We start from the raw sequence: 22,981 nt of genomic DNA, 5'->3' as shown, positions 1-22,981 counted from the left end.
TGTTATTGGATGTACAGTACTGACCATCAGATATATTTTTTCGAAGATGGACATAATAGCGGACTAGATAGTTGCATTTGAAGCGGAGCACTCCAGAAATACTTTTTGATTGGATTTGAGTTTGGTCCTTTAATCTTTAGAAAATATTTTATTTTCTGGCCCTCCATATATATTCACAGAAAAATTATATGACTGATTCATTTTTATCAAAAGAATTAATTTTTTCTTTGTTGGACAAGGGAAGTATCAATTTTTCAAAACTTAATACTGTAGAGTAGGAAAAAGCTCTTACGCACTCCTCTCATCAATTGCCGAGGGACACCGAAAGTCTCTTAGCAAAGAAAAAATTGGGGTGGTGCTCACTGCTCAGAAAGCACAGCACCGTATATTATCGGCCTTCATGCTACCGTGTTGCGACCGGCACGTCATTTTCCAAACATGCGTCAACTCAACTAGCCATCACGAGAAATTATTGTCTGAACCAGGGAGTCATTTTCTTAACTAATACAAAAAAAAATTATTTATCTAAATAATTTAAATTTTAATTTATTTATAAATTTAATATAAAAATAAAAAAAAATATCATTTTGAATGACGTTTTATCAAAGTCACGTCACTTCCATTTTCTAAGTAGACATCGTTCAAAAAAAAAATAAAAAAATATAATTTTTAAATGACGTCTTTAAAAACACCATTCAAAATGGTGTTTTCTAATTTTTTCTTCTAAATAAAAAAAATAAAAAAAATAAAATTTATAATTTTAAATTTATAAATAAATAAAAATTTTAATTTTGAATGAATTGTAAAATATAAAAATTTAAATTTTCAATTCAAATAAAAAAGATAATTTTAAATTATTTTTTTCAAATTATTTTTTTAAAAAAATATCTAAATAAAAATCTTAAAAATTTAAAAAATTAAAAATATCATAGAAAAAGAAAAATTGAGAAAGAAATACGAAAAAAATAAAAATTATAATTTTGAATTTAAATAAATTAAAAATTTAATTAAAAATTATAAATTTAAAATTTAAAAAAATAAAAATTTTAACTTTAATTTAAATAAAAAATATAATTTCAAATTATTTTTTCCTTTTCAAATTATTTTTTAAAAAAATATCTGAAGAAAAGAAAAAAATTGGTATAAAAAATAAAAAAAACCATAAAAAAAGAAAAAAGGGAAAAGAATAGAATTGAAAAAAATAGGAATTGTATTTCTAATTCAAAAATAAAATTTATAATTTTGAATTTTAAGAAATAAAAACTTTAATTATAATTCAAATAAAAAATATCATTTTAAATAACTAAATTAATTTAAATTTAATTTTTAAAAAATATTCTAAATAAAGGAAGAAAATACCTAAAAAAATGCCAAAAAGAGAAAAAAGCAAAAAATGAGAAAAAAATATAAATTTAAAATTTAAAATTTGAAAAATAAAAATTTTAATTTTAGTTCAAATGAAATAGATAAATTCAAATTATTTTCTCTTTTTAAAATTTTTTCTTAAAAAAATATTTCAAAGAAAATCTTAAAAAATTAAAAAAATAAAATATACCATAAAAAAAGAAAAGATGAGAAACAAATGGTAAAAAAAATATAAAGTATAATTTTGAATTTTTAAAAAAAATTAATTTTAATTCAAATAAAAAATATCATTTCAAATTACTTTCTCCATTTAAAATTAATTTTTTTAAAAAAATCAAAAAAATAATAAATTAAAAAAATAAAAAGTACCATAAAGAAGTCATAAATTTAAAAAAATAAAAAAAATTAAAATTAAAATTTTAAATTTAAAAAAATAAAATTTTTAATATTAATTAAAATAAAAAATATAATTCAAATAAGAAACATCATTTGAAATTACTTTTTCTATTTAAAATTAATTAATTTTTTTTCTCATACCACACTATATGTACCTGTTCGTGCCTGTATCAGATCGAGATGTACCAGTATGATCCGATTCATCTCATAATTAAATTATTCGATATATTATTATTATTTATGTTATAATTTTTATAGTCCTTTTATCATAACTTTTTCTCTCCTAATGTTCTAAGACACATTCGAGTATGTGTATCCATATGCACAAAGCATAATATCCGATCACTTGAAATTAAATAATATAAAATAAAATTAATATTTAATATTATTAAATAGAATAAAAATATCAAACGTATAAAAAATAGTATAATAAAAATTTAAAAAATACTAAGTACAAATCTAACAAAGACTAAGTCCCACAAGGACGTCGTGGTGTCCGTGGTCGCTTGGATCTTCTTAGGAAGGTCCTCACCGGCTGCTCCTACTCCTGCTGTGATGGCTCCTCCCCTATATCAGTGGAGGAGATCTGCTGATCATGCTGCTCAGGAATAACTGATGCTGTCGGATCTCTATGGACTGAGTGACCCGCTCAACCCTCTCATCTGGATACACGGATGGACCTGAAAAAAAAGTATCATACTCATGTGGCCAACTGGTATCCGGTGATGTCATCTGAGGGATGTAGGAAGAGAAGGCGCTGCCATCTGTGGATCAAAAGGCGGTGGCATCTGTGCAGCATCTAATGATGACATTTGCGGAATATGCGGTGATGGCATATGTGAAACATATGGTGACAGCGTATATCTCATATCTGGCGTCGGAGTCGCTCCATATCCAAGCGCATAGCTATATGGATCAACACCAATCGCCACCAATGTTCTGAAACTTGTTCTCTCTATCTCCCGCAGTATCCGAATCCGTTCGTCTTTATCAGTTGTAGATAAAGCATGACGAGCGTCCAACACAAGATCCAACATAGAATCAGTCTACAAAATAAAAATAAAATAGTCAGTATACTGTAAAATATAAAATAAAAATATAACACAAATAACATAAAGTAATTTTCGTAATCTTATCAAAAGACGCACAGTAGAACTCTCATCCTCGTATCCGGGAACTACATACCGAGGCTGTCCAATGACTCGCACCGTAATGCTAAAAAACCAAGCCATGTAGTCATCGGTATATGAACGACCTCTTAAAATAGGATCATCATAAACAATGTGATCTCGACGTGCATCCCAAATATCGATGTACTCTGTATGTCTGATACGCCAGTCAATACGAGCTCTCTCTCGTCGATCAATACGATGAAGTCCCGGGCTGGTATCAAATTGCTCTGGGATGCCCTGAATCTGACCAAACTGCCGCAGGACATGATCGGAAAGATGTCACTCTACCACATCAAAACAAATAAGTGGCACCCTAGCAATCCATATGTCGTGTCCAACTGTACACATCTACGGCAGTATAGCCAATATCTTATCTGTATATGACTCCCACAAAAATTGATAGAGTTAAAATAAAAAAAATTAGTAAGCTAAAATTTTAATAGATTATGAATACTGTAAAATAATATTTGTAAAAAATTTAAAATTTACCTGTCTATATGTATCAACTAATGTATCCAACTGGCACCTATAAATCTGTGCCACTCTCGTCGATATGTGATGAACGTTGAATGCAACGTTCCATCTGTTTCACAATCTACTCATGTTAAATAAATTTTATCGAATTTAAAACAGTAAGTTTCAAATAAAAAAAGTAATATTTTTATACCTATATCCCAATGGTCTGTCTAGTCTAAATGGAACATCAGGATCCTGCTACTTTGATGGCATCTCGAGCAACTGTCGTTGTAATGGACTGATAGTCGGCATACGCTCCCATACCCAAATCTGCAAATTTCAAAAAAATCATACATGATATACCCAATGTAAAATATAATTGAATATTAAAAATAAAAAATTTTAATTCACATATCTATAATAATACAAGATAACCATCAATCTCGCTCTGATCAGCATAAGAATCTCGATACATAGCTCTGTATAGGCAAGCTAGTACTGCACTGCCCCAACTGAGTCTACGAGAGAAGTCTAAATCCTCTAATAATAGCAAAAACATCAACTTCATCTTATTCGATGAAGTATCGGATAATAGGACACCACCTAATAATCATAGCACTTGACCCCTAACATACTGCTGCACCATCTCCTTTGGTACATCATCCGCAATATGAAAATGTTGATAACGATCATCCAAACACTCAATCCTAAGTCATGAATGATCGAAAAAGTATGCGTCGGGCTCAAATCCTAGCAATCGCAAGCACAAAGCCTGCCACTCTGGAATGGTAAACGTGGGATCAACTCCGGTAACTGGATCGCCATCAACTGGTAGTCCAGTAAGGATGCTGACATCTTGTAAAGTGATGGTCGCCTCACCAAATGGAAGATGAAATGTGTCTCTGGACGCCATCTCTCAAGCAAAGCAGTAATAAGACCAACGTCCATCTGTATACGACCAATCCGATATACTCTATAAAATCCAAGATATCGTAAATAATTTAGCACTCTATGTGGGATGTCCTCTATCCTCTAGAAGTCAGCATCGGATCATCGTAGACGAAGGTGTCTGGGCTCTTGCAATAAAATATAATAATTAGATAATGTATATGATTTTTCAAAAAAAAATTAAATAGTAAATAAGATTGGAATGCTTACACCGCCATCTAAAATAGTCTGTGATCGATGGTGCTCCTGCAATGTAAGAATACTGCTATCTCGAGGATCGGAATACCACGGATCGTAAGCCATAATACGCTAATGAATCTAAAATAACGATATTATTACAGGTGTATTAAAAAATAAGAAATATGATAGATATTCATTTTATAAGAAATATATTTTCAACACAATATTGTCACACAATACAACTAAAACACAAAATTCAATTCACCTCAGGATATTAAACACGTATATTCAAATACAATCTCATAGAAATACATAAAACAATGACGAAAATAAGTCTTCGGAGTCTTTAATTTTTTTCACTGCTTGAAGTTGATAACATGCCACGTCTAAGAAGACTATCCTAATCCCACGGAGTCTTCAGAGTTCTTTTCCCAAGTCTTCGAAGTTTTCGGAAAAGAAAATAAGTCTTCGGAGTCTTCAGAGCCTTTAAACACGTCTAAGAAGAAGACCACCCTAATCCCACGGTCGATAACACGCCACATTAACCCTTGTATTTCAATTCCTGGTCGAGCGTAATCCACCATGCACGCGCTCTCAGATTTGTGCTGGTCTATGTCCAGGCAACAATTTCCCGTCACGCCAGAAATGTATCGTGTCCGTCCAAGTTTCAACATTAGAAAATTTTCAATTCCGAGCGCATCTGCCCTCTTCAAATGACCAAGGCCCACCTGACCTCCATGGACAGCTCCATCGTTTTTCTACCACTCAAAAACAGAGCTTGGCAAGCCTCCTGCACTTCCCAAGCAATGGCTCTCTACAAGTCTAGTCCTCTCCAGATCTTAGTTCTCTTTCCGTTGTTATTTATCCCAATCCCCCTTACAAGCCCACTCTCTTTCAACTTCACTGGCAATAAACTGGACCAACCGAACTTAAGCTTCTCTGGCGACGCCTACTTTAACGGCAGCATCGTCCAACTCACCAAGAACCAGATGGGCGTTAACCTTGGCGGTAGCGTTGGAAGAGCCATATACTCTGAACCGGTGCTTCTCTGGGACAAAGCTTCAGGAACGCTTGCCAACTTCACAACAAATTTCATATTCACTATCAACAGCTTCGGAGAAAATGTAAGTGCCGATGGGCTTGCCTTTTTCCTCTCACCCTTCCCTTTTGAGGACCCATCGAATTCATCCGGTGGAACTCTTGGACTATTTAAAAATACTGGCCAGAATATAACGAAGAATAAGGTTGTAGCCGTTGAATTTGATAGTTTCATGAACCCTGAGTACAACGATTCGAGCAACAACCATGTGGGCTTCGACATTTGGTCGATTGTTTCCATCAAACATGTGGATTTGAATGCTAGCATCAGAGAGAATGTACAATTCATTGCATCCATTAGTTACGATGCTATAACTCAAAATCTGAGCGTCTTCCTCATGAGTAATGCTTCAAATCGTCGGAGGACTTGGGGCTTGTTTTATATTGTGGACCTGAGGAAGTACCTGCCTGAGAATGTAGCCATTGGTTTCTCAGCTTCCACCGGGATCTATTATGAGGAGCATAGCATCTATTCCTGGGATTTCATTTCCTCCAATTTGAGTTCTCAGGATCGTGCTCCCAGTCCTGGTCCTAGTCCAATTAATGAAACTTCTGAAGGAAAAAAGAAGAGTAAGATGAGATCAGCGGTGGGGCTTGCTGTTGGTATTGGGATCTTGCTATGTGGGTTGGGTTTAGTGTCGTTTGCAGTATGGCATAGGAGGGCTAATGGACGGATGGAAGAAGAAGAAGATATGGCTCTTGAATTGACTATCAATTATGCATTTGAGAGAGGTGGCGGCCCAAAGAAATTTTCTTATCGGGCACTCGCGATTGCAACCAGAAATTTCATTAAGGAGGCAAAGCTTGGGGAAGGAGGTTTTGGGGAGGTTTACATGGGAGTGTTGCATGATACGAATCAAGAAGTGGCAATCAAAAGGATTTCTAGAGATTCTAAGCAAGGGAAGAGGGAGTATATATCTGAAGTCACGATTATTAGCAGGCTGAGGCATCGCAATCTTGTGCAACTCATTGGCTATTGTCATGAAAGAGGTGATTTGTTACTTGTCTACGAGTACATGTCTAACAAAAGCCTTGATTACCATCTATACAGCGAGGAGAGATTGCTCACGTGGCCGGAGAGGTACGAGATTGCATTTGGCTTGGCTTCGGCACTACTCTATCTTCACGAAGAGTGGGAGCAGTGTGTGGTCCATAGAGACATCAAGCCAAGCAATGTGATGTTGGATTCAGGGTTCAATGCTAAGCTTGGTGATTTTGGGCTTGCAAGGCTTGTGGATCACGATAGTAACTTGCCAACAACGGTCATGGCTGGGACCCGGGGATACATGGCACCTGAATATGCTACTACAGGTAGGTAATATTATAATTCTAGCTGCACTTTGAAGGCTCTCTGAATGAATGTTTTTCTGATGACAATTATACATAGAGATGCTTCATTTGTGCTAGTAGAGCTGAATTGCTGATTGTAGCTGGGCCTAGACCAAGGAGAGCCCAAGGCAGCCCTATGGTCTAGGCCTCCTTCCATGTGCACGATCCATTATCAGCTCCACTACAAGATAGACCAATCACCGGTATCCCAATCGCATGAATAGCCATGTTTGATTTTAGCTCGCAAAAGAATCTAATAGTCCTATTTGTGGAGAATTTTTACCATTAATCTTCTTTCCCTATTCTATATCATAGTTGACTTGTTTAGTTGGGTCTACATTAATTATTTTAATTAGCTTGAAATTAATAATCATAAATATAAATTAATTTTTGTTAACTAAATATATCATACTATTTTACAGGAAAAGCTAGCAGAGAATCCGATGTATACAGCTTTGGAGTTGTTATACTAGAAATTGCATGTGGTAGAAAACCAATTGACATAAGAGAGAGGCAAGATAGGGTAAACTTGATAGAGTGGGTTTGGGAGCTTCATGAAAAAAAAATGTGTTTAACAGCAGCGGATAAAAAGTTAAAGGCAGAATTTGATGAAAAACAAATGGAGCGCTTCATGATTGTAGGGTTATGGTGTGCCCATCCTGATTATAATTTGAGACCATCAACGAGACAAGCAGTTAATGTTCTTAAATTTGATGCTTCACTACCTGATCTGCCACCAAGAATGCCGTAGCAATATATTTTCCTCCAGCAAATATTTCTACATCTCTGGATCATCATCATCATCTGGTGGACCTTCAATAAGTAGCCACTCTTCAAGCTCCAACTCAAACACATACAGAGGTTATTGTGAGTAAGAAACCGAAACAAGTTTTTAAGATTGAGCTGTTTTTTTTCCAGAAGGTTTGATATGTTATCCATGGGACATGCAAATTAATCTAATGTGTTTATCAGTAACATGGTAAGAAAATTGCTTCTCAATGCCATCATGTGCCCTTCCCAATGATTGTCTATAGCTGCCCATTGGTAAAGTAATTTTTGTTCTTGACAATTGACATTCCTAATTTTGTGATAGATTTTTACCCAATTTACTTCTCAAAATGGCTGTAGCATTATCTTGATTAATCTTTAACACTGTTGGCTGTGCTTAATGCAAAAGCGCTCTAAGGTCTATAATGTTAAATTAATCAATCATGTTAAGAAATTCTCTAACTTCTTCGTGAATATCACCATTTTGTAATGCACTTGATGTCACGTTGTTTATGATAATATTGGTTATGCAATGGATATTTCTTTTCCCCAAAGATATACCATACATAATTTCTATCATATATTTGGTTATCGATCATCGATTAGTTAAATCTTTAGCCAAAGATTTAGTTTCTAGAGGTATATTACACACTAAATGTTAAGAAATATAAGAAGTACAACATCACGGCCATCATTCAATTAGAAATATGAGAATGAGAGAGTGCAAGAGAGAGTGAGAGATGACGGGGCTCTGTGGGAAAGGGAAAGACGAAACATGGCATGGGAAGTGGTGCTGAAGGAAGGGAACTAGAGAGGAGAGGGCCAAGGGAACTTAGGCATGCGAGAGAGAGAGAGAGAGGAGAAGTGAGAGAGCGTGAGAAAGATCAAGATAGAGGGCAAAAGGGGCGCCATACGTGGAGTGGGAGGAAGAGGGAAGTGCAATGGAGACAGGTGGGTGGTAATGGGAAAAGAAGAAGGCAGGATGCCTGTCTTCTGGTAAGGGAGGGCATATGGTGCCCCCTCTGAGTTCCGCAATACGAGGTCACTGCTTCAGGGTGGGCCTTGTTGGGTTTTGGGCCAAGTATAAACCTGAGCCTCACATCCTCCCAACTTAATAAAATTTTATTCGCAAAATTTACATATTGAATTGTCAAATAATTAGCACGTACACATCCTAGCTCAACCATGGTCGTGGGCTTAGATATCATATCCCTCAATATTATTATTTCTAACCAATTTCAAAACAACTTTACTGTCATACTTCTACTGTCTACTGTGATTCAAATAACTCCTTTAGTCTCTCGATAATTTCTAGCCAAATAATTATTCTACGTTAAGAGTAAGAAAATCCAAATTTTCAATTTTTACAATGGAACTTATACAAAGTTTTGACTTCTTGCTCCTAACTTATCTCAAGCATACTCTACCATGATTAAACCTCTAGTCACCACATTCAAAACTATTACATGAACTAGTTACTATATTCTATTTAACACATTACATAGAACTGTTGCCATTTTCTAAACTGGATTATTAGAATCCTATGGTGCTGCATGCCTATTTATCCGGTAGAATTAGTATATAAATATGGCCCTCAGTGCATGGTCTTTCCCCTTCCATTGCTCCTAAGAAGATGTTTGAGCTATCTGCGCCTAATGCTTTATGGTTTCTGAACTAATTGAGACTCCTAAACATTTTGAGGGCACTCAACTATCTTATAGTCCTGTTGGCCATACTTAAAATAAGCTCCAAACACCCGCTTACGATTCTTGACCTTGTGGTCACGATCATACATAGCACATTTAAAACCATCTTTTTAATTATTCATTTCATAACTTTTTTTTTTTTTCCCGACAGAAACCATATGAATATTGAGAACCTTTTGTTGCTCGAAATTTCATAGATCCTCTGAAACTCTATTTGCGCTAACCATCGTGAGCCTCAAAATCTCTATCCCTTTTCTGTTTCTTCTCTTCTTTTATATTTGGGGTTTCCTTCCAACTAATTTCCATGTTATTAGCCTTGTCTACTATATCATCATAATTTGTTGAGTGCATTATAATAAGACCCCTTCGAATATATGGTTTCAATCCATCCTCAAACCTTCTAATCCTGGACTCATCATCCGCAACCAGGGTAAGAGTGAACCGGGACAATTTGTTAAATTCAGCCTCATATTCATCCACAATCATTCCTCAATATGATAAATTAAAAAATTTTCTTTCCAATTTTCTTAGCTGGCTAGAAGGGAAATACTCGGAATAGAAGGCGGGGTGAAACTTTTGCCAAGTAACTTGCCTGTAGCCACGAGTCATTATATGCACCATAGACTGCCACCAACGATGAGCTTTATCATGAAGCATAAAAACCGTAAATCTAACCTTTTCCTCGTTGGTGCACTCTCTTGCTTTACAGGCTTTTTCTATCTCATCAATCCTACCCTCAATCTCATGGGGGTTCTCAAAAGCTGGAGGAGCCATCTTCCTAAACTTTACTATACTCCTATGCTCAACTGGACTAGGATTACATTACACTAGTTGTAGGAACTACTAAGGTAGCTCTCTCTGTTGATGCACCAACCCCACAACTTTCAAAATTAATTCAAGCATTCAATCCTAATGCCAAGCTAAGTTCCCCAATGGAAGTACTAGCTGATCCAGGATTGGCTGATTTATAGCTGGCTAATCCACCACCGCTTTTTGTTGAATATTAGGATTCGTATTCTAATTCAAATGCTCTTGATCCCGTGGGTTCTCAACAATCGATTTATAAGAAATTTTGTCCCGAAAACCTCCTATCAAGTCACTTCCTCTTCGACTACGAGTTCAGCAGGGCTGCATTCTTGATTTCAATAAAAATAAAACATACATCACAATAAAATTCAAACAAAATAATATAAAATTATCAACAAGAAATCGTACACAAATAGAGACACCTCATAACCTAATTTCTATCCAACTCTCAACCTTAATGATTAGTCCTAAGGATCCTATAAGCTAAACTCTCATACTGCTTCTCTTGTCTCAACCAATCTTATACCACTATTCTTGTCTTAACTAATTAAAATCTCCAGTGTTCTTAAGCCGAAGCTTCGATACCATTAAATCTATCATATCCCAAACAGAGTGCATAATAAATGTTGTATGCTTACAAGATGAACCAAACGAACTATCTGAGTAACAAATCTAATCATTCCATGATAATTTTAAATCAATAACAAAACAATCTTGATCCTAAAAAATTAAGATCTTACAAAAGCTCCAAAAAATCTAGCATGCTTTCCCAAATCTAGAATTTGAGCAACAAAGAAAAAGAATAATAATGAGCTGCCGGCCCAAAAAGCAACATAACACTTTAAAGTAGGTCCAAGCATGTTAATAGATAATAAATCAAATATAATATTATTGACTAAGCAAAATTTCATTCTTATGAAATTCTAGAGAATAATATTTTTTCTTTTCAAAATTATATTTTTTTAGAAACTAATACTAGATCCAACATTTGACATAGGTACTTAACCTAATAGCATAGGTTAGATAATAGATAAGGGTGCCCAAATACTGCTATGCTAATCAATGACGGTACGGTGTTGAATCTAGTTTCTCATATTATAAGTCGATAGGATCAATATATAATCCTTACATGCAGGGCCATAATAAATCATAGCTATACTAAATAATATAAAAATATTTTCATAAGTTATCTAGTCAAATTTTTCAAACCATTATTCAAAACAAATTATATATCCAACTTAACTTATTTATGAGAACATTAAATAGTTATTTAATTCTAATACCATTTTTAGAGACCAAAAGTAACATTATTGATAATTTAATAAAACAGATGCAAGAGTCATCAAAACTATTTTAAAAAAATTAAGAAGCATTAAGTCACTTAGCTTATGGATGTCAATAATCAGATAATTTAATCACCTTATTAGGATTCTTCGAAGCTAATAGTCTAAAATCACACATCTATATCCAATCAATGATATGCTAATATTTTAAACTTTATCACATCTTAACTTGACAGCCCTAGCCAAGCATGTGATAGACAACCGCATACCTTTAGGGTTTAAGCCCATACGATATGCATGGCTTGTCATCTCATTTATACATATTCCCATCATTCCAAACTTAGATAGTGGTACAAAAAAATAAATCTTCTAATACATTTATATGATAAAATAGTTCACAAACACTAATAAGGATGAATATACAAAGTTCAAAACAAATTTTATTTCTATCCAAAATTAAGCAAATGATATCTAAAATCCTACGCTCCTCACTACTCACACCAAGTCTCATTTGCTCTTTTGGATCAAGAAAAAAAATAAAAAATAGGAGGGTTAGCTTATAGACTCAATAAATCTCTATTATCTTTGAGAGATTAAGCATAATTTAAATTTTATTTCAATCATACTAATTTGACAAGAATAAGATATATGTACCAATATATTTCTTTTTCAAAACATGCCATTCATAATTATAAAATATAAAAATATCTCTCTCAATCTTTGATGACTATGACCACAATTAGCTCCATGATAAAGCTCAAAAGAGACTAGCCCCTATTGCCCAGAAAGATAGCAATCTAAGAGGAGGGGTGAATTGAATTTTTTAAAAATTTCAAACAAATCTTAAATCTAAATAAGTATGTGTTTCAAATTAAGCTAATTTAAGTGACTGTGGGTTATATGCAATTATATTGCAATGGAATTAAAGTAATAAAAGTAAAGTAAGAATGTAAAGCAAGAAGTAAAATAAGTAAGTCAATCATAAAAGGTATAATACAAATACAACCAAATTTGTAGTAGTTCGGTGCAATCTCATACCTACGTCTATCCTCCAAAATGTCTCTAAAAATTTAACTATAATCTCTTTGGTTATAGCATATTTGTTTTATCCAGAATCACAAATAAATCTAGTTAGTTTTTTCAAATCACTAACCAAAATCATAGATTGATTATTTTTCGAATTTATAATCAATCCAGTTAGTTTTACAGGCTCACCAACTAAAGTCTATAATGTCCAATTTTTGAATTAGATGGGTCTAAATCGCAAGTTTCTTTCTCCCAAAAAAAATTATAAAGAAAATAAAATATAATAACAAAAATTTCAGCACAAAGTAAAAATAGAAAATTAAACTCTTTGAAGTATGAAGAAGATGCTAAAGGATTGCTCTTTTGTAGCTTTGTCTTCTCTTTATGAATGCTTGAGAGGATTTGGAAATGATGAAGAATATCACTCTTGAAAGCCCTATGAATTCTATATTTAATTTCTCTCTTTTTTCCTTTGTTAAGTATATTCAATGATGCTCTTATCAATTTGATGTTTCACTCTTTAATTCCCTTAATCTTACTTTCCAAATGATTCTCTAGCTTTTAATAGGCTTGAAAGTTGCTAGAGAACAAGTTTGGACCATTGGAAGGCTTGGAATAGTCGTTAGAAGTAAAAAGTAACCGTTAAAAGTAGTACAAAAAACTAGTTGTTAGTACAGTCTGTCTTAGGATTAACTCCATTTTCTCAAGGGTCAACTCCAATTATCTTAGGGTCGACTCTAGCTCTTCAGAAGTCAACTCAAATTGCAGTCTTGAAAATATAATTTTCTGTCTTCTCTAAGAGAGTCGGCTCATCCTGTGCGTCAGTCGACTCGAGCATATGCCAGTCTCTTCCAACATGTCAGAGTCGACTTTCTTTTTTGGGGTCAACTTTTGAACTGCCTAAACTTGATTTTTCTTCTGTTTTAAGTCCATTTCATTATAGGGATTGGCTCCTAACCTCTCGGGGTCGACTCCACTAAGTCTGAAATTTAAAAAATTATCTTTAAAAATCTTGACTTAGCTTCTTTTAGGAGATCTTTTTCATAGATTAATTCTTCAATTTAAGTATCTAAAAAATTCTACATTCATCTTTGAAATGCATGATTACTACCATAATTATTTAATATTTTATTACCATCAAAATCAATCATAGGGTCAATAATCTTTTCTTTTTCGATGATGATAAAACTTTATGCACAATAAAACATAATGTGTTTCAATTAATTTTACCATTATAATCATGAAGTGAATAAATAAATACTTCAATATATGAAAGTTTCAACTCATCTTCAATTCATCATAAATTTATATGCTCAAGCATTTTATACATGATATTCAAGAAGGCATACATCCACAATATATACTCAATATATATGATTATTTCAGGCATAATTTTTTTAATGTATTTAAATTAAACATTGATGCATTTGAGAAATATCAAAACTCAAGCATATACTCAACACAACATCATCTCTCCCTTTTTGATAGCATCAAAAAGTTGAAGGAATTAGGATCTAGAAAATATCAACAAAATCAACTCAAGTCAAATATACACACATTCAATTTTTTAAAATAGATTTGAGTTGTCCTGCTTTCAAAATTAGCTTAAGTTCAACCATCAAATTCAGATTTTATAACTTTACTTTTTCTTTAAACATAATATATTTAAAAACAATTCCTCCCATTTCAAATTTTAACTTGAATTCAAATTTCATAATTTTTTCCCTTTTTGAATTCTATTTATGAATAATATAGATTTAAAAACTTTTCTCCCTCTTTTTGAATGATTTAGATGAAAAGAGCGAGTTCTTAAATTCAGTTAGAGAATTGCTTGGAACAATAAAAATATAAGAGAGATAGAACTTTTTGAAACTAAAGATTTTGAATAGATGATTGATCACTATCGTGGTTGGTCAAAATTAAATCATGAACTTACTACTATGTAGATAGTGCAAGTCAGGTTTATATTCACGAGGATTGTGAGCTGAGTTGCATTTCAGTAATTAAGAATAGATTAGAGAAAGAATAGATACTGATTGATTGATTAGAATATTATTAGAATAATGAATGAGCAATGGTAAAGTAAAATAGAGCACTAATAAAAGATTAATTCAAGTATGAGACAAAGATCTCAAGATTTCAACGATTTTCCTGTTAGACAGTTGGTACCCTTCCAATATGTAAATAATTAATATGTAACCAACCAAGATATAGCCTATCTGGGGAGAGCATGGCTCATACCTGTTGGATCATGGCCCATCTCTTTGGAGTATAGGTTAGTCAAGATTATGTATACAAAATAAAAGGAATCGTGTTTAAAAATAAGCTATCTCAAGAGCATGAACTGTATCTGTAGATCACGACTTGTCCAAGAAGTTGTAGGCTATTCTAGACTGTGATCTTATACAAAATAAATAAAAGACATACACAGATATGAAGAAATAAAACCAAGTCTTCTATTGCATATAAAGAAGAAGGTACAAAAGATAAAGAAAAAAAAGAACACTACCGTTACAAGCATTACAGTGATTTTTCGAGAAGATGGAGGACTAGCCAACTATGGAGCTTCTTCTTGCTGACATCCTAAGGCTGAGGGGGCACTTGGGCAATAGCTAGAAGGAGGATGAAAGTGGAGGAAAGGGAGATGATGATGCAGAGAAGAAAGAGTTAGGGTTTCTAGATGGAAGAAGATGGGAAATGGAAGGTTTATGGCGTGAAGGCCTTTGTGGAGGTTTGGAGAGGGGATAGAGAGAAGGGGTTTTGGCATGGAGAAGTAGAGGGCTATAGTGGTGTGGAGGCTAGCTAGGGCTTGGAGGAGAACTTCCCTTCCCTCCTCCTTTTATAGACCTTTTTCAAGAGCCTTGCGTATCTTGAATTCCTCTCCTTTCATCTTTGTCCTTGCCACCCCAAATCAAATCCTTTAACTCTAAATTGTGCCACCCCCCTTATTGCCTTGGTATCCTTCCTTCTTCAGCCCTCCTGGGTCCACAAGATCTTGCAAACTAGGTAGGTTTTAGCCACCCAAATAGAGGTCCCCTAGGCACCTTAGACTCTTCCTTTTGTGTCACTCCATACTTGCTCCTTTTGCCCATGCATGTGGATTCAATTTGAACTATTGTTGGCTGCCCTTGATCCCCTTCCAAGATAGCTCCTTGTTGCCCAAAAATGGTTGCCAAATTAGATCTCTACACCAAGAAAAGCTAGGTAGAATCCATGTGTGTCAGATGTTTCTTGTTGTATCCAACACTGTTACCAACTTTAATTGCTTGTACCCACCTCATCTGAAATCCAATTTAAATTTTGCCAATTATGTTCCTTAATTACTCCTCTCATGATTCTTTAGGATCTAGTTTTGCCAAATTTGGAGCCTTGTAGCCTACCTTTCAAGGGTCCTCATGCCAAGGTGTTCAAGAGCAAGTGTGGCCGGCTAAATGAGAGAGATTAATTGCTCAATTTAATTCTTGCACCCCTGGTTTCTTCTCTAGGCTGATGGTGCCAACAAGGAGGAGATGTGAGGTCCATTGATTACTTGATTAGGCTCTTTTGGTATGAGATGTAGTCTAATTTCGATGAAAGGCCTTGATGCCTCCGAATGGCTTCCCCGTTGAACTGGACTTAATCACTTTTAATTGATTTAAACCTTGAGATATGATTAAGTCCAATTAAGTGTGACCTAACTCAATTACTTATAATTGGCATAACACATATCATAATTAAGATCAATTAATCACATATTAAGCTAATTAATATGTCAATTTATTAGATTGATCACATCTCCCAACTAAGCTTTTGCTAGCTCATTCTCGAGTAAAATAGATAAATCAGCAGTGTGTACTGACTTATCCTTGAATTAAAAGTTATCCTAGATATTTCTAAAGATAGCTGATACTTAGCCAGACTATTAAATAGATATTTTATTGGATTACTAATTTAACTCAATTAGTGGTTGAGTATTAGCCATAGAAATTTTTGAAGATTTTCTTTCATCAACTCCCCACTCTACTCTTTAAGTCTCTAACTTGATGTGAGCTGGATTTATTATCTTCTTACAATTTAGTTCTCTTATTATTTACTATTTTTATCTCTTTTTTTTTTTTTAAATAGAGTCTAATGCAATATCTTAGTCTCTTAAGCCTTCTAGCTGACCCTTATAGCAAGCTTTTAGTCAATGACTTTCAAATCAGTTGGCTTTAAGGTATTAGGTGTAGAACATCCTTCGAGCTTACTAACTCGAGTTTAAAAAAAGCTATAAGATAAGACTGACTCTATAATAGGTCTCTTGGCATCCCCACCTTTTGATATGAACCATAATACTTACTTAAGAGAGGGGGCCCGATTATTTAGTGAGACAATGCTAAATTTTTTTTTTTTGAAGATTCTAAGGGGGACTTTTGCATAACTCGACCTTTCCACCCATTCTTCCGTAAAGTAGATTCTTCATTAAGATAGATAGGAAGAGGGTTCTGAAATCACTCTAAAATTTGATTTGGTCTAAACCCTACCATTCATTGGATTTTCTTAATAATTTATCCCTCAATATCTTTAAAATTATCTAAATCGTTAATCACTCATGGATAAGGGTGTCTAATTAACTTCAAATTGAGATAAATTTTGGATAAATAAAATTAATTATTTTTGACCATACTTGAGGACTTAATTAAATTAATTATCCCCCCCTCTCCAACTTAATTTCTATTGTCTCCAATGGAAGAAGAGAGAAACTACAATAAAATGCAACAAAGAAGGATGCCACCTGAACTGGATGTGCTTGTTGTTATAGAAAGGCCTTTCATTTTACTCCATCTGGCCTTGAAGGATGTTGATAATGTACTCTCCCTAACTTGTCTAGTCATCCTTATTAAGCTTCAATAAAGTAAAAAGAATTGGGTAATCGAAAAGACATGCAAACACTAGGTTGCCTCCCAATAAGCCCTAAGTTTAAAATTTTCTGTCAGACTATATTGATTTTCAAGATGATTCATAGACTGAATCTACCAGATCCATGATTTAATTTGTTCTCCATCACTGATCCCCTCCACACTGGGCTTTAGTCGCTGGCTGTTCACCTTAAAATTGTTTTCCTATTTCGGATCTCTGAGTTCTATGACTCCATGAGGATATACCTAGGTCACGATAAAGGATCCATCCCATCATGAGTAAAGTTTTTTAGGAAAAAGATGCAACATAAAATTGAAGAGCCACACTTTTTGATTGGGCGCGAATATTTTTCATGCAATGAATTTATAGTAGTAGGCTTTAGTTTGAGCCTTATAAATTCTAGCACTCTTATATGATTCATTGTGCAGTTCTTCTAGTTGATTCAGCTGAAGTCTCTTATTAAAATGCATATTTTTTATGTCAAAGTTAAATTGCAATATGGCCTCAAATGTGCGGTGTTTCAATTCGACCTACAGATGACAAGCTTTTCTGATTACAAGTCGGTAAGGAAACATCCCTATGGAGGTTTTAAACTATTAAGAAATATGTTCTAAAGCCAATCATTTAGATAATTGTGCTCTTTTTAATCTGTATATGAATTATGAATGAATAAAAATTATTTTAGCATTTTTCTCACTTGGTGTACATCTTTCTTATTAGAACTCTTGTATTATGATGAAATCCTTAGAACTATATATGATCGATAAAAAAAGATTTATCGAATAGTTCTTAAATATATTTGCGATCAAATGATATGTCATTAAGGGATGATGATGTTTATCGAATGTAGATCATTGTGTGTCATATAGGTTGGTTGTCCTCATAACCAAGAAGTGTGGAGACACTGGTATGACATACAGATGAAATGTAGGAGTACATCGTTACTGAACAAGTGACTCACCTATGGAGCGTTCTGCTGTCAAGAGCAGCCCACGAAGCATATAGGCATAAGTATCTCTCAAATCTGAGATCACCATAGTAACTTACAAGCAACTCATTGTACTTCGGTACCGATTACCTGCATTTCTAATGTAGTCACGGAAAGCTACTATACTCCATAAAATTCAAGATATCGTAAATAATTTAGCACTTTATGTGGGATGTCCTCTGTCCTCCAGAAGTCAGCATCGGATCGTCGTAGATGAAGGTGTCTGGGCTCCTGCAATAAAATATAATAATTAGATAATGTATATGACTTTTCAAAAAAAAAAAAAAATAGTAAATAGGATTGGAATGCTTACGCCGCTATCTAAAATAGTCTGTGATTGATGGTGCTCCTGCAATGTAAGAATGCTGCTGTCTCGAGAACCGGAATGCCGCGGATCATAAGCCATAATACGCTAACGAATCTAAAATAATGATATTATCACAGATGTATTAAAAAATAAGAAATATGATAGACATTTATTTTATGAGAAATATATTTTCAATACAATATTGCCACACAATACAACTAAAACACAAAATTCAGTTCATCTCAGGATATTAAACACGTATATTCAAAAACAATCTCACAGAAATACATAAAACAATGACGAAAATAAGTCTTCGGAGCCTTTAATTTCTTCCACTGTTTGAAGTTGATAACACGCCACGTCTAAGAAGACCACCTTAATCCCACGGAGTCTTCGGAGTTCTTTTTCTAAGTCTTCGGAGTCTTCGGAGTTCTTTTTCTAAGTCTTCGGAGCCTTTAAACACGTCTAAGAAGAAGACCACCCTAATCCCACGGTCCATAACACGCCACATTAACCCTTGTATTTCAATTCCTGATTGAGCGTAATCCACCATGCACGCGCTCTCAGATTTGTGCTGGTCTATGTCCAGGCAACAATTTCCCGTCACGCCAGAAACGTATCGTGTCCGTCCAAGTTTCAACATTAGAAAATTTTCAATTCCGAGCGCATCTGCCCTCTTCAAATGACCAAGGCCCAACTGACCTCCATGGACAGCTCCATCGTTTTTCTACCACTCAAAAATCTAGCTTGGCAAGCTTCCTACACATCTCAAGCAATGGCTCCCTGCAACTCTAGATCCCTCCACATCCCAGTTCTCCTCTTTCCGTTGTTATCTGTACTAATCCCCCATGCAAGCCCTCTATCGTTCAACTTCACTGGCGATGAACTGGACAAATCGAACTTAAACTTCTCTGGTAACGCCCACTTTGATGCCGGGCTCCAACTGACCAATAACCAGGTGAACACTAACCTTTACCACAGCATCGGAAGCGCCACATATTATAAACCGGTCTCTCTCTGGGACAAAGCTTCAGGAACGGTTGCCAACTTCACAACAAATTTCAGATTTGCAATCAACGGCTTTGGCCAAAACGTAAGTGCCGATGGGCTTGCTTTCTTCCTCTCACCCTTCCCTTTTGAGGCTCCATCAAATTCATCTGGTGTAGGTCTTGGACTATTTACAAATAATGATTTCGTAGGACAGCCGAATACGGGGGTCGTGGCTGTCGAATTTGATAGCTTCAAAAACCCTTTGACCAACGATATAAGCGCTAACCATGTGGGCATCGACATCGGTTCCATCAATTCCACAGCACAAGTGGACTTGAATGCTAGCATCAGAGAGAATGGGTCATTCATTGCATCCATTAGTTACAATTCTGTTACTCAAAATTTGAGCGTCTTCCTCAGGAATGATTCAAATCCTCCAAGGAATTGGAGCCTGTTTTATGTTGCGAATTTGAGCAAATTGCTGCCTGAGAATGTAGCCATTGGTTTTTCAGCTGCCACTGGGGCCCGTTACGAGACGCATACCATCTATTCCTGGGATTTCAACTCCTCCGATTTAAGTTCTCAATATCTTGCTCCCGGTCCTGCATCTAGTCCGAGTATTGGATTCTTTGAAGCCAAGCACAAGAGTAAGATGAGATTGGTGGTGAAGCTTGCTATTGGTATTGGGATCTTGCTATGTGTGTTGGGTTTAGTGCTGTTTGTAGTATGGCATAAGAGGGCTAATGGTGGAATGGAAGAAGAAGAAGAGATGGCTCTTGAGTTGTCCATCCATAATGCATTTAAGCGAGGTGGCGGCCCTAAGAAATTTTCTTATAGGGCACTCGCGATTGCAACCAGAAATTTTGTTAAGGAGGCAAAGCTTGGGGAAGGAGGTTTTGGGGAGGTTTACATGGGAGTGTTGCATGATACGGAGCAAGAAGTGGCAATCAAAAGGATTTCTAGAGATTCTAAGCAAGGGAAGAGGGAGTATATATCTGAAGTCACGATTATTAGCAGGCTGAGGCATCGCAATCTTGTGCAACTCATTGGCTATTGTCATGAAAGAGGTGATTTGTTACTTGTCTACGAGTACATGTCTAACAAAAGCCTTGATTACCATCTATACAGCGAGGAGAGATTGCTCACGTGGCCGGAGAGGTACGAGATTGCATTTGGCTTGGCTTCGGCACTACTCTATCTTCACGAAGAGTGGGAGCAGTGTGTGGTCCATAGAGACATCAAGCCAAGCAATGTGATGTTGGATTCAGGATTCAATGCTAAGCTTGGTGATTTTGGGCTTGCAAGGCTTGTGGATCACGATAGTAACTTGCCAACAACGGTCATGGCTGGGACCCGGGGATACATGGCACCTGAATATGCTACTACAGGTAGGTAATATTATAATTCTAGCTGCACTTTGAAGGCTCTCTGAATGAATGTTTTTCTGATGACAATTATACATAGAGATGCTTCATTTGTGCTAGTAGAGCTGAATTGCTGATTGTAGCTGGGCCTAGACCAAGGAGAGCCCAAGGCAGCCCTATGGTCTAGGCCTCCTTCCATGTGCACGATCCATTATCAGCTCCACTACAAGATAGACCAATCACCGGTATCCCAATCGCATGAATAGCCATGTTTGATTTTAGCTCGCAAAAGAATCTAATAGTCCTATTTGTGGAGAATTTTTACCATTAATCTTCTTTCCCTATTCTATTTGACGAAAACATGCATGTTAAACTCAGCTGAACTTTTGTATTGTTACTGATGTTCATTAGGCATATATAAATTCCTACTGACAAATTTATGCCCAAAAAAATTATGTTACGGAATTTTCCTAAGTCAAGCTTGTCTAACCTAGCAGTCAATTGGTCCAGCCTATAGGAAAGGCCATTGATTAAGCAAACTGAATATCCACCCTCAAGGCCGACTCCAACAATCATTGTATCCATAAACCCAAGCTAGCCTGCCTCAATAGGAACACAATCATAACAATGTCAAGTCTATATCATAGTTGACTTGTTTAGTTGGGTCTACATTAATTATTTTAATTAGCTTGAAATTAATAATCATAAATATAAATTAATTTTTGTTAACTAAATGTATCATACTATTTTACAGGAAAAGCTAGCAGAGAATCCGATGTATACGGCTTTGGAGTTGTTATACTAGAAATTGCATGTGGTAGAAAACCAATTGACATAAGAGAGGAGCAAGATAGGGTGAACTTGATAGAGTGGGTTTGGGAGCTTCATGAAAAAAAAATGTGTTTAACAGCAGCGGATAAAAAGTTAAAGACAGAATTTGATGAAAAACAAATGGAGCGCTTCATGATTGTAGGGTTATGGTGTGCCCATCCTGATTATAATTTGAGACCATCAATGAGACAAGTAGTTAATGTTCTTAAATTTGATGCTTCACTACCTGATCTGCCACCAAGAATGTCGTAGCAGTATATTTTCCTCCAGCAAATATTTCTACATCTCTGGATCATCATCATCATCTGGTGGACCTTCAATAAGTAGCCACTCTTCAAGCTCCAACTCAAACACATACAGAGGTTATTGTGAGTAAGAAACCGAAACAAGTTTTTAAGATTGAGCTGTTTTATTTTCCAGAAGGTTTGATATGTTATCCATGGGACATGCAAATTAATCTAATGTGTTTATCAGTAACATGGTAAAGAAATTGCTTCTCAATGCCATCATGTGCCCTTCCCCATGATTGTCTATAGCTGCCCATTGGTAAAGTAATTTTTGTTCTTGACAATTGACATTCCTAATTTTGTGATAGATTTTTACCCAATTTACTTTTCAATATGGCTGTAGCATTATCTTGATTAATCTTTAACACTGTTGGCTGTGCTTAATGCAAAAGCGCTCTAAGGTCTATAATGTTAAATTAATCAATCATGTTAAGAAATTCTCTAACTTCTTCGTGAATATCACTATTTTGTAATGCACTTGATGTCATGTTGTTTATGATAATATTGGTTATGCAATGGATATTTCTTTTCCCCAAAGATATACCATACATAATTTCTATCATATATTTGGTTATCGATCATCGATTAGTTAAATCTTTAGCCAAAGATTTAGTTTCTAGAGGTATATTACACACTAAATGTTAAGAAATATAAGAAGTACAACATCACGGCCATCATTCAATTAGAAATATGAGAATGAGAGAGTGCAAGAGAGAGTGAGAGATGACGGGGCTCTGTGGGAAAGGGAAAGACGAAACATGGCATGGGAAGTGGTGCTGAAGGAAGGGAACTAGAGAGGAGA

At 35.1% G+C, this 22,981-nt stretch overlaps 2 protein-coding genes across 2 annotated transcripts; both read left to right on the top strand.

Moving 5' to 3' along the window:
• The first annotated feature begins 5,199 nt into the window (after positions 1 to 5,199).
• Positions 5,200 to 7,948, top strand: LOC105032676 (L-type lectin-domain containing receptor kinase IX.1-like). The gene is given in 4 exon segments (XM_073251224.1): positions 5,200 to 6,926; positions 7,367 to 7,690; positions 7,693 to 7,722; positions 7,725 to 7,948. Coding segments are annotated over 4 exon segments (2,145 nt in total). The 5' UTR covers positions 5,200 to 5,230; the 3' UTR covers positions 7,820 to 7,948.
• An 11,442-nt stretch (positions 7,949 to 19,390) lies between these two features.
• LOC140855338 (L-type lectin-domain containing receptor kinase IX.1-like) lies at positions 19,391 to 22,636 on the top strand. The gene is given in 4 exon segments (XM_073251217.1): positions 19,391 to 21,085; positions 21,816 to 22,136; positions 22,139 to 22,171; positions 22,174 to 22,636. Coding segments are annotated over 4 exon segments (2,121 nt in total). The 5' UTR covers positions 19,391 to 19,413; the 3' UTR covers positions 22,269 to 22,636.
• The last annotated feature ends 345 nt before the right edge of the window (positions 22,637 to 22,981 follow it).

The sequence above is a fragment of the Elaeis guineensis genome, chromosome 1 (genome assembly GCF_000442705.2).
Source record: "Elaeis guineensis isolate ETL-2024a chromosome 1, EG11, whole genome shotgun sequence".
NCBI classification, from domain to species: domain Eukaryota; kingdom Viridiplantae; phylum Streptophyta; class Magnoliopsida; order Arecales; family Arecaceae; genus Elaeis; species Elaeis guineensis.
This window is presented reverse-complemented; position numbering and strand designations above follow the sequence as displayed.